Raw genomic sequence first — 14362 nt, 5'->3', positions numbered from 1 at the left:
GCTTTTGCTCGTGTCATCACAACATACTGTTGCTATGCTGAGAAAAGTGTTTCATGTTTATAGAAGCCACCGAAGACTTTTCGGTCACCAAAGTGATTTCGGTGGCTCTAATATTTTCTTTTTAAACATTGTAGTATCTAAGAAAAGGCTTGGCCAGGAAAACAGCCGAGGCGCCTAAATATTTAATAGATATGTAAAAACGATGTAACTTTCAGAGCCAAAATTGCACATAAAGGTGTTGTACCAGTAAAATTAAGAGTCTTGTCTTGACAACTGCACTTGAGAAGGCGGTGTAACATAAAATATTGCAGCTGCACTAGAGCTCTCCACCACAGCCAGCGAGCAAATGTTGCAATCAAGGACAAGTGAGTGCCACTTGGGAAGAGCTCTCAATGTTGCTTCCGTAATTGATGTGACCCTAAAAAAGTAGATCTTGAAACATACTTGGCGTTGACGTTGTCCTGACCATATCCTTTGTGACGGACAGTCACTTGCTGTGTGCTCCCGCCTCGTCTTCGTGAGAGCAGTGAGAAACGTCATGTAGTAACTTCAGGCCCATTTACTCATTTATCTTGAGTTGTCCAATCAGGTTTCAAATAATTTAAGTTGAATTGACAAATTATTTTTGTTCTTAAAAATAATTTACATTCATATTTATACTCAAATCTGTTGTTGAAATAAATAGAAATCATTATACATATTAAAAAAATAATTTGTCAGTCAAGTCATCATTTATTTTTATGAAACTGACTTACTTGATGCATGCACACACACACTCACTCACACACACACACTCACTCACTCACACACACACACTCACTCACACACACACACACACACACACACACACACACACACACACACACACACACAAACACACTGTCACGTGCCGTGTGGGTGGTGTCTGTCTCCCTCATTCCTTTTCCCAGGTGCCGCCGCTTTTCCCCCGGCTGACTCTGGTTCCAGGTGTCCCTCATCACCTGCTGATGACAACCAGGGCTGGGTTGACAGCTCTTTGCGACCGTGGCTGGATCCAGACCAGGAGAGGAGGGTTGCTCTTGGGAGATTCTGAGATTTCGAAATGGCCTGTGAATGAGGAACGTTGTCAAACACAAACTCTTACCTGGGTAGACGGCTTGAGGGAGATACTGAGAGAGTAACCTGAGTACGGATTCTGCTGAGTTGAGGGCTCATTTCATTTTCTCGGCGGGGAGAGAGTTGCCGTCCCCCTCTGTTCCATTGCGGAACTTGCTTCCGCTGGAGTAGGGTAGTGATAGTAGTGTTAGTGGTAGGTTGTTAGTGGTAGGATTTAGAGATAGGTGTTAGCAATAGGCTATTAGTGATAGGTATTAGCTAGTGAGGGAGTTTGTTAGGGTTAGTAGTTTTGGGGCGCCGACCGACGGCTGTCAGGTCCTGACCGGCTCCCCCGCTTCCTTTCTTTTACTTTCTTTTGTTTGTTGGTAGGGCCAGAAGAGTGTAGGAGATATAGGGACATGACTAAACAAAAGGGCATAAGTGGAGGTAGGAAAGGAACAGGGGGAAAGGAGGGGGTGGATCTGTGGAGAGTCTGGTTCAGAATAGGGCTGAGGGGAGCACAGGTGGAAGGGAGCTGAGGAGCGATAGACGGGTAGGACAGGGGCAGGGAGAGCATAAGAGGAAGAAGACAGAAAGTGAGAGTGAGTCAGCGGAGGATATACAAAGTGAGGATGAGGGGAGAAAAGTAGGGAGGATGAGTGCTTGAATGTAGTGGTGAGGTTTGTTGAGGCGGGTGGCGTGAGCAAGAAGAATCCGTTCGGATTGACAGGGGCACTGAAAGGCTGGCTAGGGGAGGTTAAATTTGCACGGGTTCTGGGGGATGGGAACTTACTGGTGGGGTGCAAGAACCTGGGGCAGGTGGAGAAAGCAACTCAAGGAGGGAATGGAAGTAAGATAGTGGGGTGCACAGTGGAGAGGGTAGTGCAGGTGGGGTTGAAGAGGACAGCAGGAGGGGGGTGTAGAGGGGTGATTACAGGGGTTCCAATGGAGGTGGGGGAGGAGGAGATAAAGGAGAGAATAGACACTAAGGGAGGTCCAAGGGTGGTGAAGGTGACAAGGATGAAGAGGGGGCCACAGAGGGAGATTAGTGAGACGGTGGTGGTGGAGTTTGAGGGTGAAGTTCTTCCGGCTCGGGTATTTCTGGGGTGTATGTGTTTTTTTGTGAGGGCCTTCATTCCCCTGCCACTGAGGAGTTTTAATTGGCAGTCTTTGGGGCATACTGCACAGGGTTGTAATGGGAAGAGGAGGTGTCCACGGTGCGCAGGGGAGCACAAGTTTGGAGAGTGTCCTGAGGATGCCCAGCCCTGATGTTGCAGCTGTGGGGGCGCACATAGTGTGGCTTTTGGAGGATGTCAGGTGATGAAGCGGGAGGTTGAGGTTCAGAGGGTGAGGGTGTTAGAGAAGGTGTCATATGCTGAGGCGGTGAAGGTGGTCAGGCAGAGGGAGGAAGGGCAGAGTGCAGTAGAAGGGTTGGGAGCAGTGGGTGGGGCAGGCTTGGGAGGGTGGACAGGTGTAGACTGCCCTCTCCCCAGCCACTTCAACCAGCTCTTCTGGGAGGATCCCGAGGCGTTCCCAGGCCAGCCGAGAGATATAATCCCTCCACCGTGTCTTGGGTCGGCCTCGAGGCCTCCTCCCGGTTGGACATGCCTGGAAAACCTCCAGAGGGAGGCATCCTCACCAGATGCCCGAACCACCTCAACTGACTCCTCTCGACATGGAGGAGCAGCGGCTCTACTCTGAGTCCCTCCCGAATGACTGAGCTTCTCACCCTATCCCTAAGGGAGAGCCCCAGCCACCCTGCGGAGGAAACTCATTTTGGCCGCTTGTATTCGCGATCTTGTTCTTTCAGTCATTACCCAAAGCTCATGACCATAGGTGAGGGTTGGAACGTAGATTGACCGGTAAATCAAGAGCCTCGCCTTTTGGCCAAGCTCCCTCTTCACCACAACAGACTGGTTTAGCACCCGCAAGACTGCGGATGCTGCCCCAATCTGCCTGTCAATCTCCCGCTCCATCTTACCCTCACTCGTGAACAAGACCCCGAGATACTTAAACTCCCTCACCTGAGGTAAGACCTCCACCCCGACCCGGAGTGGGCAAACCAACCTTTTCCAGCTGAGGACCATGGCCTCAGACTTGGAGGTGCTGATACTCATCCCAGCCGCTTCACATTCGACTGCAAACTGTCCCAGCAAGAGCTGGAGGTCGTGGCCCGATGGGACTGAGAGGACTACGTCATCCGCAGACAGCAAAGACGACATCCTCCCACCACCAAACTCGACCCCCTCCACCACCCGGCTGCGCCTAGAAATTCTGTCCATAAAAGTTATGAACAGAACCGGTGACAAAGGGCAGCCTTGGCGGAGTCCAACCCTCACTGGGAACAAGTCAGACTTACTACCGGCCACACGGACCAGACTCTCACTCCTCTGGTAGAATGACCGAATGGCCCTTTGTAAAGGGCCATCCACCCCATACTCCCGGAGTACCCACCACAGTATGCTCCTGGGAACACGGTCGTAAGCCTTCTCCAAGTCCACAAAGCACATGTGGACTGGTTGGGCAAACTCCCATGCCCCTAAAACCACACTGCTCCTCCTCGATCTGAGGTTCGACTATCGCCCTGACCCTCCTCTCCAGTACCCTGGCGTAGACCTTACCAGGGAGGCTGAGGAGTGTGATCCCCCGATAGTTGGAACACACCCTCTGGTCCCCTTTCTTAAAAACGGGGACCACCACCCTGGTCTGCCACTCCAAAGGCACTTCCCCCGATGTCCACGCAATGTTGCAGAGATGTGTCAACCAAGACAGCCCCACAACATTCAGAGCCTTGAGATACCCAGGGCGGATCTCATCCACCCCCGGGGCTCTGCCACCGCAGAGTTGTTTAACTGCCTCGGCGACTTCTGCCCCGGAGATTGGACCCCCCCCCCCCCAAGCACTCCCCAGACTCTGTCTCCTCCATGGAGTATGTGTTGGTGGGATTGAGGAGTTCCTCAAAGTATTCCTTCCACCGCCCAATTATCTCCCCAGTGGACGTCAGCAGCCTCCCGCCCCCACTGTAAACAGTGTGGGCAAGTTGCCGCCTTCCCCCCCTGAGGTGACGGACGGTTTGCCAGAACCTTTTCGGAACCGACAGATAGTCGTTCTCCATGGCCTCACCGAACTCTTCCCACGCTCGAGTTTTTGCCTTGGCGACTGCCACAGCTGCACACCGTTTGGCCTGCCGGTACCGCTTGGCTGCCTCTGGAGACCCACAGGCCAGCCATGCCCTGTAAGCCTCCTTCTTCAGCCTGACGGCTCCCCTCACCTCTGGTGTCCACCAGCGGGCTCGGGGACCACCGGCCCCAGCAGCCTTGCGGCCACAGCTCACAGCAGCCGCCTCGACAATGGCAGAGCGGAACATGGCCCATTCGGACTCAATGTCCCCCACTACCCCCGGGATGCGATCAAAGCTCTGCCGGAGGTGGGAGTTAAAGATCTTTCTGACTGGTTCTTCTGCCAGGCATTCCCAACAAACCCTCACTACTCATTTGGTCCTGCTGGGTCTGCGCAGCATCTTCCCCTGCCATCTGATCCAACTCACCACCAGGTGGTGATCAGTTGACAGCTCAGCTCCTCTCTTCACCCGAGTGTCCAGAACATGCAGTCGCAGGTCAAATGATACGACTATAAAATCGATCATAGACCTGCGACCTAGGATGTCCTGGTGCCATGTGCACTGGTGGGCATCCTTATATTCGAACATGGTGTTCGTTATGGCCAAACTGCGACTTGCACAGAAGTCCAATAACTGAACACCACTCGGGTTCAGGTCGGGCCTGCCGTTCCTCCCAATCACACCCCTCCAGGTCATGCTATTGTTGCCCACGTGAGCGTTGAAGTCTCCCAGTAGGACAATGGAGTCCCCAGCCGGGGCACCATCCAGTACCCTTCCCAAGGACTCCAAAAAGGGTGGGTACTCTGAACTGGTGTTCGGTGCATACGCGCAGACCACTGTCAGGACCCGTTCCCCGACCTGAAGGCGCAGGGAAGCAACCCTTTCGTCCACCGGGGTAAACCCCAACGTACAGGCAGAGAGTCTAGGGGCAACCAAAAAGCCCACCCCCGCCCTCCGCCTCTCACCTGGAGCAACTCCAGCAAAAGAGAAAGTCCAACCCCTCTCAAGGACTCGGGTTCCGGACCCAGAGCTATGTGCCGAGGTGAGGCCGGCTATATCTAGCCGGTAACGCTCAACCTCTTCCACATGCTCAAGCTCCTTCCCTGCCAGAGAGGTAACGTTCCATGTTCCAAAAGCCAGCTTCCATGTCCGTGGTTCAGACAGCCGAGGCACCCGCCTGGAACTGCCACTCAAACCACACTGCACCGGATCCCTCCAGTTCCTCCTATGGGTGGTGAGTCCAAGGGAGGACCAGTTGTGGTGGTGTTGTTTGATATTGAGAAGGCATATGATATGATGTTGAGGGAAGGGGTGTTAATTAAACTGCACATGCTGGGGGTAGGAGGTAGGGTGGTTAACTGGGTGAAAGATTTCCTGTCTGAGAGGGTGGTACGGGTTAGGATTGGGTCTGAGGTGTCAGGTGAATACACAGTGAGCAATGGCACACCACAGGGCAGTGTAATTAGTCCACTGTTGTATAGTGTTATGATTAATGATGTGTTTTCACGGGTAGGTGGGGATGTAGGGAGAGCACTGTTTACTGATGATGGGGCGCTATGGAAGAGGGGTAGGGACTGAGCACATGTAGTGGGTAAAGTACAGGACGCTATAGATGTGGTGGTTGAGAGGGGCTATGAGTGGGGGAGCAGGTTCTCAGTAGATAAGACGCAGACAGTGTTCTTCACTAGGAAGAGGGATGTGGGTGGTGAGAAGCTTAGGATGTATGGTAGGGAGTTAGAGAGAGTGGGGTCCTTTAAGTATTTGGGAGTCGTTTTTGATAGTAAGTTGACTTGGGTGGAGCACATTAGGAGGGTTGAGGGCAGGTGTAGGAAGGTGATAAATGTGATGAGGCATTTGTCAGGTAGGGACTGGGGGGCTAGCTGTGCGGCACTGAAGACGATTTGTACTTCGATAGTGAGGACGGCACTAGATTATGGGTGTATAGTGTATGGGTCGGCTGCTAAGTGTCACTAAGGGTTCCGGATGTGGTATACAATAAGGCACTGAGGGTGTGTTGTGGGGCACTACGGACGACACTGGTGGCAGCATTGCAGGTGGAGATGGGTGAGATGCCCCTGGAGCTAAGAAGGAAGCAATTAATAGTGAGGTATTGAGCTAACCTGCAGGGTCACTCAAGGGTGCATCCGACCAAGAGTGTGTTAGATGAGTGTTGGGAGTACGGGGGGGGGGGGCGCGGGACACAGGGAGCACTTTGGGAGGATAGGGATGTACTGGCTAGGGAGTTAGGATTAGGGCACATTAGGGTGAGTCAAGTAGTGGTGTACCCTGAGATGGCACCGTGGAGGATGGAGTGGCCAGAGGTGGACTGGTGTTTGTTGGTGTTGAGGAGGAAGGGGGAGGGGGAGGACTTGGTTAGGGCTCACAACAGGTGTATGAGAAGGTATATACTGATGGATCAAGGGCGGAGTCCGGGGAGACAGGATTTGGGGTGGCAGTTCCGGGGAGAGGGATAGGGCTTAGTAGGCGCGCGAAAGATGGGCTGGGGGTTTACACAGTGGAGATGGTAGCGGTGCTGGTGGCACTGAGGTGGGTGGAGTGTACACAAGTGGGGAGGGTGGTGGTCTGCTCAGATTCAGCAGCAGTCCTAACTAGCATCAGGTCATGTCACACGGGTTGTCGTCAGGATATTTTGTTCCAGGTTCTTCAGGCAGTCACGAGGATAGTTCAGCAGGGGGGGGGGGGGGGGGGGTCAGGTTAGGTTTTTATGGGTACCAGCACATGTGGGGGTGGAGGGAAATGAGAAGGCAGATGAGTTGGCAAAGGGGGCGTTGGTGAAGAGGACGGTGGAGATGAATGTGAGGGTGAGTAGGGCTGAGGTGAAGGTGATGGTGAGGAAGAGGATGATGGGCATGTGGCAGGGAAGGTGGAACAAAGAGAAGAAGGGTAGGCACTTGTATAGGGTTCAGAGGAGTGTGCGGGCTGGAGGGTGTTGGGGTGGAGGTGGGCAGAGGAGGGAGGAAGTAGTGAAGGTGAAGCTGAGGCTGGGACACTGTGGGCTGAACGGGACTTTGAAGGTGTTGGGGAAGCACGACACGGGGCTGTGTGAGGGCTGTGGTGAGGAAGAGTCAGTAGAGCACGTACTCCTGAGGTGTGGCTGGTATGAGGTGGAGAGGAGGGTGATGAGGGACAGGTGGAGGAACATGGGGAAGGGTGAGATCTCTCTTCTGGCAGGCCTCCCTGCAGGCTCATTCAAGCCTCTGCAGATGATCCAGAATGCAGCAGCACGTCTGGTCTTCAACCAGCCAAAAAGGGCACATGTCACCCCGCTGCTGGTTTCTCTTCACTGGCTTCCAGTGGCAGCCAGGATCAAATTCAAGGCACTTCTCTTGGCTCACAAAACAATCACAAGAACGGCTCCAGCCTACCTGGAATCCCTGATCCAGGTCTACGCTCCTTCTCGCCCACTATGCTCTGCATGCCAAAGACGCCTGGTGCTTCCAGCCCAGCACTGCTCCAAATCTCTAGCCAGACTCTTCTCTTCTGTTGTTCCCAAATGGTGGAACCAACTACCGAACTCTGTGCGTTCTGCTGAGTCCCTTTCTACTTTTAAGAGACAATTGAAGACTCAATTGTTCAGAGAGCACCGAGGCACTGAACCTGACTCTGCTCCTCTTTGGGGTAGAATCAGTCAGAGGGTCCAAGACCCAGCACTTAGTGACCATGTAGCACTAACTGGGTTGTGTCATGTTGTATTGTAAAAAAGGGTGGGGGGGCGACACTTCTTCTGCCACTAGATGGCAGTACCTGTGACCAAATAACAACTGAAGCACTTTGGCGCTTCCTATGGACTTTTCCTTAATTAGGTCTAAATTCTTGCTTGTGTTGTACGTCGCTTTGGACAAAAGCGTCTGCTAAATGAAATTGTAGAATTGTAGAATTGTAGAGTTGTAGAGATCAGTCTGGAGGGAGTTCTAAGGATGGAGGATAGGGAGAGTGTTAGGGTTCTTTTAGATTATTTGAGGGATACAGGATTGTATGATAGGATTTAGGTTTAGGGATTATGTTTAGGATTTAGAGGTAGGATTTAGGTGTAGGGTTTAGAAGTAGGGAAAGATGGTGTTCCGCGATGGGACAGAAGAGGGCGGTAATGCTCCATCTGGTGGGTTGCCAACCGCCGAAAAAAAACAAAAAGAAGAAGAAGAAGAGGAGTGTCTAGCTAGGCTGTCGTCAGCTTTTCCGACGGGCACTCTGTTGTTGTTTTGCCTTTTTTATTTTCGGAGTAATCCCGGGCGGGGATGTATTTCTCTGTTGGGGGGAGGCGTTCAGGGCTCCGGCCGCTGTGAGTTGCCTTTCAAGTCGTCCCGAGCTCGGCACGCTCCAGAAGATAGCTAGGTAAATTGGGGTAGACAGGATCTGGGGGAGCTGGTTTGTGGAAACCGGCGAGTTTATTTGTGTTAGCACGGCTCGTTAGCACTGTTGCGCCGGAGCTGTTCTCTAGTGGTGATATTGCGCTGTTTGCTTGTTCCTGGTGAGGATGCGGCGTTTAATTGGGAGGAGTTTGTGGTTAATCCCACCGTGAGTGAGCTCGACTAGTGCCGTAGGAGTGACTTGTATGATGTTGCGAGTTGTTATGGTGTCCCTGTCTCCACTGCACTTGTGAAGGCGGAGTTGAAGACTCTCGTGGTGACTAGCTTGTTTAGCCAAGGAGTGTTTCCCTTGCCGCGGTCAGCAAGTTCATCTCCGGGATCGCGAGGTGGCTGCTGTATTGCCGGGTGGGAGCCGCGCCGAACCTAACCTAACTTCACTCCGGTTGTGGAGGGGAGCATGTCGGGAGTCAAACCGCTCACGTTACCGCCGTATGAGGCGTTTTCGGTCCGGTCATCTCCCAGCTCGAGGTTGGATGCTAGACTGAAGGTGCGTCTGGCTCGTCTCCAGCTGGAGAAAGAGGAGCGGGAGCGGGATTTTCAGCTTCGGAGGGAGTTGGAGTTAAAGAGACTGGAGGCAGACACGGCTGTCAGGATGCGTCAGTTAGTGCTGCACGCAGGCTCGAGTCCGGTGCGGGCTGATCCACCTCTGCCTGGCTCTTCTGCTGCGTTTGACGAAGGTAAGCACATTTCGTTGGTTCCTGTTTTCCGCGAGGCAGAAGTTGATCCTACTTCGGCGCGTTCGAGCGCATAGCCTCGGCGTCACACTGGCCTGAGGAAGTGTGGGCCATACTTTTGCAGTGCAGGGTGGTTGGTAAGGCTCAGGAGGCTTGTGCGTCTCTCTCAGTGGAAGATAGTCTGGTTTATGACTAAGTTAAAGGGGCTATACTCCGTGTGTACAAGCTAGTACCTGAAGCTTGCAGGCAGCGTTTTCGTGGGTTAAGAAAAACAGCTAACCAGACCTATGTTGACTTTGCCAGGGAGAAGCGCATCCTGTTAGACCGGTGATGCGCAGCATGTAAGGCAGGGGATCTGGCACTGTTTGTGAGCTCCTGTTGTTGGAAGAATTTAAAAACTGCTTGTCTGAGCGCACAGTTGTGTACTTGAACGAACAGAAGGTAACCACCCTGTAGCAGGCCGCCACTCTGGCGGAGGAGTTTGCACTCACCCACAAAACTGTTTTTGCCAGTTTTGAGCCCTCTCCTCCTACTAATTAGCAGTAAACCGGTGAGAATAAGGCTCCATCAACTAATATGTCCTCTTTTTCTAGTTCCAAGTTTGAAAAGCCTTGTTTCTTCTGCCATAAACCTGACCACTTGATTGCAGATTGTGCAGCCTGGAAGCGGAAGCAGCGGCCTTCTGTTTCCAAGCAGCCAAAGGGTGTGGGGTTGATTAAAACGGTGTCGCCTGGTTTTCCGTCCACCACCTTAAAGGAGCCAGATGAATGTTTTAAACCCTTCGTGTTTGATGGTTTTGTGTCTCTTACAGGGAAGGCGGAGGATCAGAAACTTGTAAAGGGGTTGAGAGACACTGGGGGCTCGCAATCTTTTATTCTCGCCTGTGTGTTACCGGTGAGTGGTGAGTCTGCTTGTGGTGCAAGTGCAGTGGTACTGGGCATTGGTATGGGTTATGTGCCCACACCTCTTCACTGTGTGTATGTTAAGTCCAAATTGGTCAGTGGTTTCTTCCAGGTGGCTGTTCTTCCTTGGTTTCCCATAGATGGGATTGATTTTATCATGGGAAATGACATTGCGGGAGGTAAGGTCTATCCTGTCCCTGAAGTGGTCGAGGCCTCCATTCCTCAGACCGAACTGACAGCTTAGCACAGGGTAATCCGGGTGAGTCTGAAAGTGCATCTGAGCCTGTGTCTGAACCTGCTGCTACACCTGACCTGTTGCTGCTGACCCGTGAGGCACTCGTCACTGCTCAGAAGAGTGATAGCACTTTAGCTAAGTGTTTTGCTGCTGTGGGAGAGGAACCTGTGAGGGGTAAACAGAAGTCCTTTTTCATGGATAAAGATGTGTTAATGCGAAAATGGGTCCCACAGCCCGGTGAGGGGGGAGTCAGCTCAGGTGAGTCCTGGAACACTGTCTATCCAATAGTGGTGCCTGTCAGTTACTGTCAGCATGTGTTGGAGTTGGCGCATGAGCATCTGTGTCTGGACATTTAGGAGTTACGAAAAACTACGATCGCGTCCTGAGACATTTCTTCTGGCCCAAGATGAAGGCTGATGTGGCCAGATTTTGTAACCCTTGCAGCACCTGTCAGATTGTAGGAAAGCCAAATCAGGTGGTGCCACCAGCCCCTCTGCATCCTGTTCCTGCTGTCGGTGAGCCATTTGAACGTGTCATCATAGACTGTGTGGGTCCGTTAGCAAAAACAAAAGCTGGCAATCAGTACATGCTGACAGTCATGTGTGTTGTGACTCGTTTCCCTGAGGCCATCCCGTTGCGGAAAATCACTGCCCCTGCCATCTCGAAGGCGCTTGTTAAATTTTTCACAACTTTTGGACTTCCAAAGGTGGTGCAAACAGATCAAGGAAGTAACTTTCTCTCTAAGGTTTTTCGGCAGACCTTGCAGTCATTGAGAGTTTCCCATGTTGTGTCTAACCCTTACCACCCAGAGTCACAAGGTGCTCTTGAATGCTGGCACCAAACATTAAAGTCAATGTTAAAGAAGTATAGTCATGACACTGGGAGGGATTGGGATGAAGGGCTGCCATTTATGCTTTTTGCTATACGTGACACAAAGCAGGAGTCTCTTGGGTTCAGTCCGGCTGAACTAGTGTTTGGGCATCATGTGCGGGGTCCCCTTAAGGTGTTTAAAGGAGCGGCTCACATCTGGTGTGTCATCCAAGACGGTTGTGGAGTTTGTTTCACAGTGTAGGGAACGTTTGCAGGGTGCCTCTGAAATGGCGAAGGAGGCTCTGTCTGCTGCTCAGGACTGGATGAAGCGGCAGTTTGATAAATCAGCTGTTGAGCGTCAGTTCCAGCCTGGCCAGGAAGTGTTGGTTCTGTTGCCTGTGCCTGGTTCTGCGCTAACTGCTCGTTTCGCTGGCCCTTATGTGGTTGAAAGCAAGGTCTCTGACACAAACTACATCATTCATACACCTGAACGTAGACGAAAAAAACGCTTGTGTCACGTTAACGTGTTGAAGCCTTTTTTCAGCAGAGAAGTTCCTCAGGGGGAGCCAGGTAAACCTGCAGATGCTCTTGCTCCTGGCCCAACCTCAGTTTCCCTAGCTTGTGTGGAAGCTATGGCTGATGATGGCTTGGTAGCGCCCTCTGAAGGTCAGCAGTGCGGTAGGTTGTCTAACAGAGTTTCTTGCAAATGCAGACTCCCATCTGTCACATTTGTCTGAAAGTCAGAAAAGTGAGTGTCTCAGTCTGTTTAATGACTACCCTAGTTTGTGTAGTGATGTGTTGTCACAAACTAGTGTGTTACAGCATGATATTGATGTTGGTTCTGCTGCCCCGGTCAAGCAACGTGCATATCGCTGTTCCCGAGAGAAGAGGGAGAAAATGAAAGAAGAGGTAAGATACTTGCTGCAAAATGGTTTAGCCCAGCCCAGTTGTAGTCCCTGGTGCTCTCCATGCTCGCTGACCCCCAAGTTTGATGGTACACCCCGCTTCTGTACAGACCTTCGTAAGTTTAACGCTGTTACAGTGCCAGACCCTTTCCCCTTACCTCGCATGGAGGACTGTATTGACAGTGTCGGCCCTGCAGTATTTATTACCAAGTTGGGTAAGGTCCCCTTAACTCCCAGAGCGTCTGACATCTCTGCATTTGTAACACCTGATAACTTCTTGCAATATACAGTGATGGCATTTGGCATGCGAAATGCCCCAGCTACCTTGCAGAGATTGATGCAGCTTGTGCTAGGGGATGTGGACAACTGTAGTGTGTACCTTGACGATGTGGTGGTGTATTCCGATGACTGGAAGAGCACATCGCCAGGTTGAAAAAAGTGTTTCAGCGGTTAGCTTGTGCATCACTAACCCTAACCTGGCTAAGTGTGAGTTTGGCAAGGCCATGGTCACCTACTTGGGGAAGCAGGTTTGCCATGGGCAAGTCCGCCCAGTGGATGCCAGGAAGTGTCAGCTGTGTTGTCATACCCTGTTCCTACCACCAGGCGCGAACTGCGGCGTTTTCTGGGTATGACTGGGTACTACCGGTGTTTCTGCAAAAACTTCTCTGTGGTTGTTGCTCCTCTCACTGAATTGTGTAGCCCTCTTGTGCCTTTTGTGTGGACTGATGAATGTGACCATGCCTTCATCGGTGCAAAGGCTCTCCTGTGCTAGCGGCCCCTAACTTCTCACGTCCCTTCAAGTAGGAGGTTGATGCCAGCGGTTCCGGTGCTGGTGCTGTGCTGATGCAGGATGGGGAGGGTGATGTATGTCATCCAGTGTGTTACTTCTCAGTGAAGTTCAAACACCACCAGTTGAACTATTCCACTGTTGAGAAGGAGACCCTTGCTCCTTGCCTTCCAGCACTTTGAGGTGTATGTGGGATCCAGTCCATCTCCAGTGGTTGTCTACATTGACCACAACCCTCTGGTGTTTCTCAGGCAGATGCACAACCACAACCAGCGGCTTATGCGCTGGGCCCTCATGGCACAGGGCTACAACATTGATGTAAGGTACAAGAAGGGAGCAGATAATGTAGTAGCAGACGCCTTATCTAGGGTGAACTAACTGTGTACCATGGTAGTGTGGTGATGAAAGTACAGTCGATAGTGACTACTCAGGGGAGTAGTACCGTGTTTTTTTTTTTTGTAGTATGTGTGTATTAAGTATAGCCAAAACTTTTTTAGTTTTGGGTCTTATGGGAGGGGGTGTCACGTGCCGTGTGGGTGGTGTCTGTCTCCCTCATTCCTTTTCCCAGGTGCCGCCCCTTTTTCCCCGGCTGACTCTGGTTCCAGGTGTCCCTCATCACCTACTGATGATGGCCGGGGCTGATAAATGGTGGAGTTGGGCCATTCACCGGGGCGCGCGTGCCGACTCAGCTGTGTGTGCAGTGGTGTCAGAGCTGAGGCGTTCCCTGAGAGTTTGCTGAGTTTCTTCAGAGTTTCTTCGTTTTGTGGCAGATCGGCCTCCCGTTTGGAGTAGCTCGTTTTGTGTTGGACTTCTTTAATTTACTTTGTCAATAAAAGCGACTATTGTTATTGAACTTTACCGCTGCTTCCTGGGTCCCTTTGTTCCCGGCCTAATTTATCTATTGTTACCTCCCCCCATCCCCTAGCTTTTCGGGGAACGTAACACACATACACACTCACACACACACACACTCACTCACACACTCACACCCCTTCAGCCTCCCTGTTGTCTTGACAGACTGTTTTTAAGAACCCCGCTGTAGTTGGACTGGCCCGTGACGAGGGTGTGAGACCCGGCGGGGCTGCTGGGACCCAGGAACCTTCACTGACGGAACCAACAGGAGCCGTAAGTGGCAGCAGGAGCTGGACCTCCAGGACGGACGCTTCGTCCTTGTCTTTCAGTTCCTGATGTGTTTTTCAGCTCCAGTGTGAGACAGACGCACAAACACCAGCTGTGGCTGTGACATCAGAGCTCTTCTGTTCATTGTTCTCATAGGAACATGTTTTATGATTCTGTGGTGACATCATGAGGTTGGCAAGGCGGTGCAACAACTGCCTGTGTCCCACAAGGGAGGGCGAAGTGTTCTGACTCTGAATGAGGCTGTTGGAAGCTCAGCTCTTCTATGACAGAGGCGGACCCACGGACACTGAAGCTTCAAACGTGAATGTATTCAGATGAGCCCCATG

General features: G+C 51.9%; 1 protein-coding gene across 1 annotated transcript; it reads left to right on the top strand.

The window, feature by feature from the left end:
* Positions 1 to 8541: 8541 nt before the first annotated feature.
* On the top strand, positions 8542 to 11756 carry LOC147242074 (uncharacterized). Its single transcript, XM_086191341.1, has 2 exons — positions 8542 to 9260; positions 10069 to 11756. Exons 1-2 carry the CDS (start codon positions 8981 to 8983, stop codon positions 10401 to 10403), a joined length of 615 nt encoding a protein of 204 aa, XP_086047467.1. The 5' UTR covers positions 8542 to 8980; the 3' UTR covers positions 10404 to 11756.
* The last annotated feature ends 2606 nt before the right edge of the window (positions 11757 to 14362 follow it).

Source organism: Aulostomus chinensis, chromosome 21, assembly GCF_037954235.1.
Source record: "Aulostomus chinensis isolate RoL2024-O1b breed Wild chromosome 21, RoL_Achi_v1.0, whole genome shotgun sequence".
Taxonomy (NCBI): domain Eukaryota; kingdom Metazoa; phylum Chordata; class Actinopteri; order Syngnathiformes; family Aulostomidae; genus Aulostomus; species Aulostomus chinensis.
This window is presented reverse-complemented; position numbering and strand designations above follow the sequence as displayed.

Coding starts and splice junctions, on each gene's coding strand:
- LOC147242074 (XM_086191341.1), top strand. CDS start 8,981: ATGTCGGGAGTCAAACCGCTCACGTTACCGCCGTATGAGGCGTTTTCG. Junction 9,261..10,068: donor TTCTGCTGCGTTTGACGAAG/GTAAGCACATTT, acceptor TGTCTCTTACAG/GGAAGGCGGAGGATCAGAAA.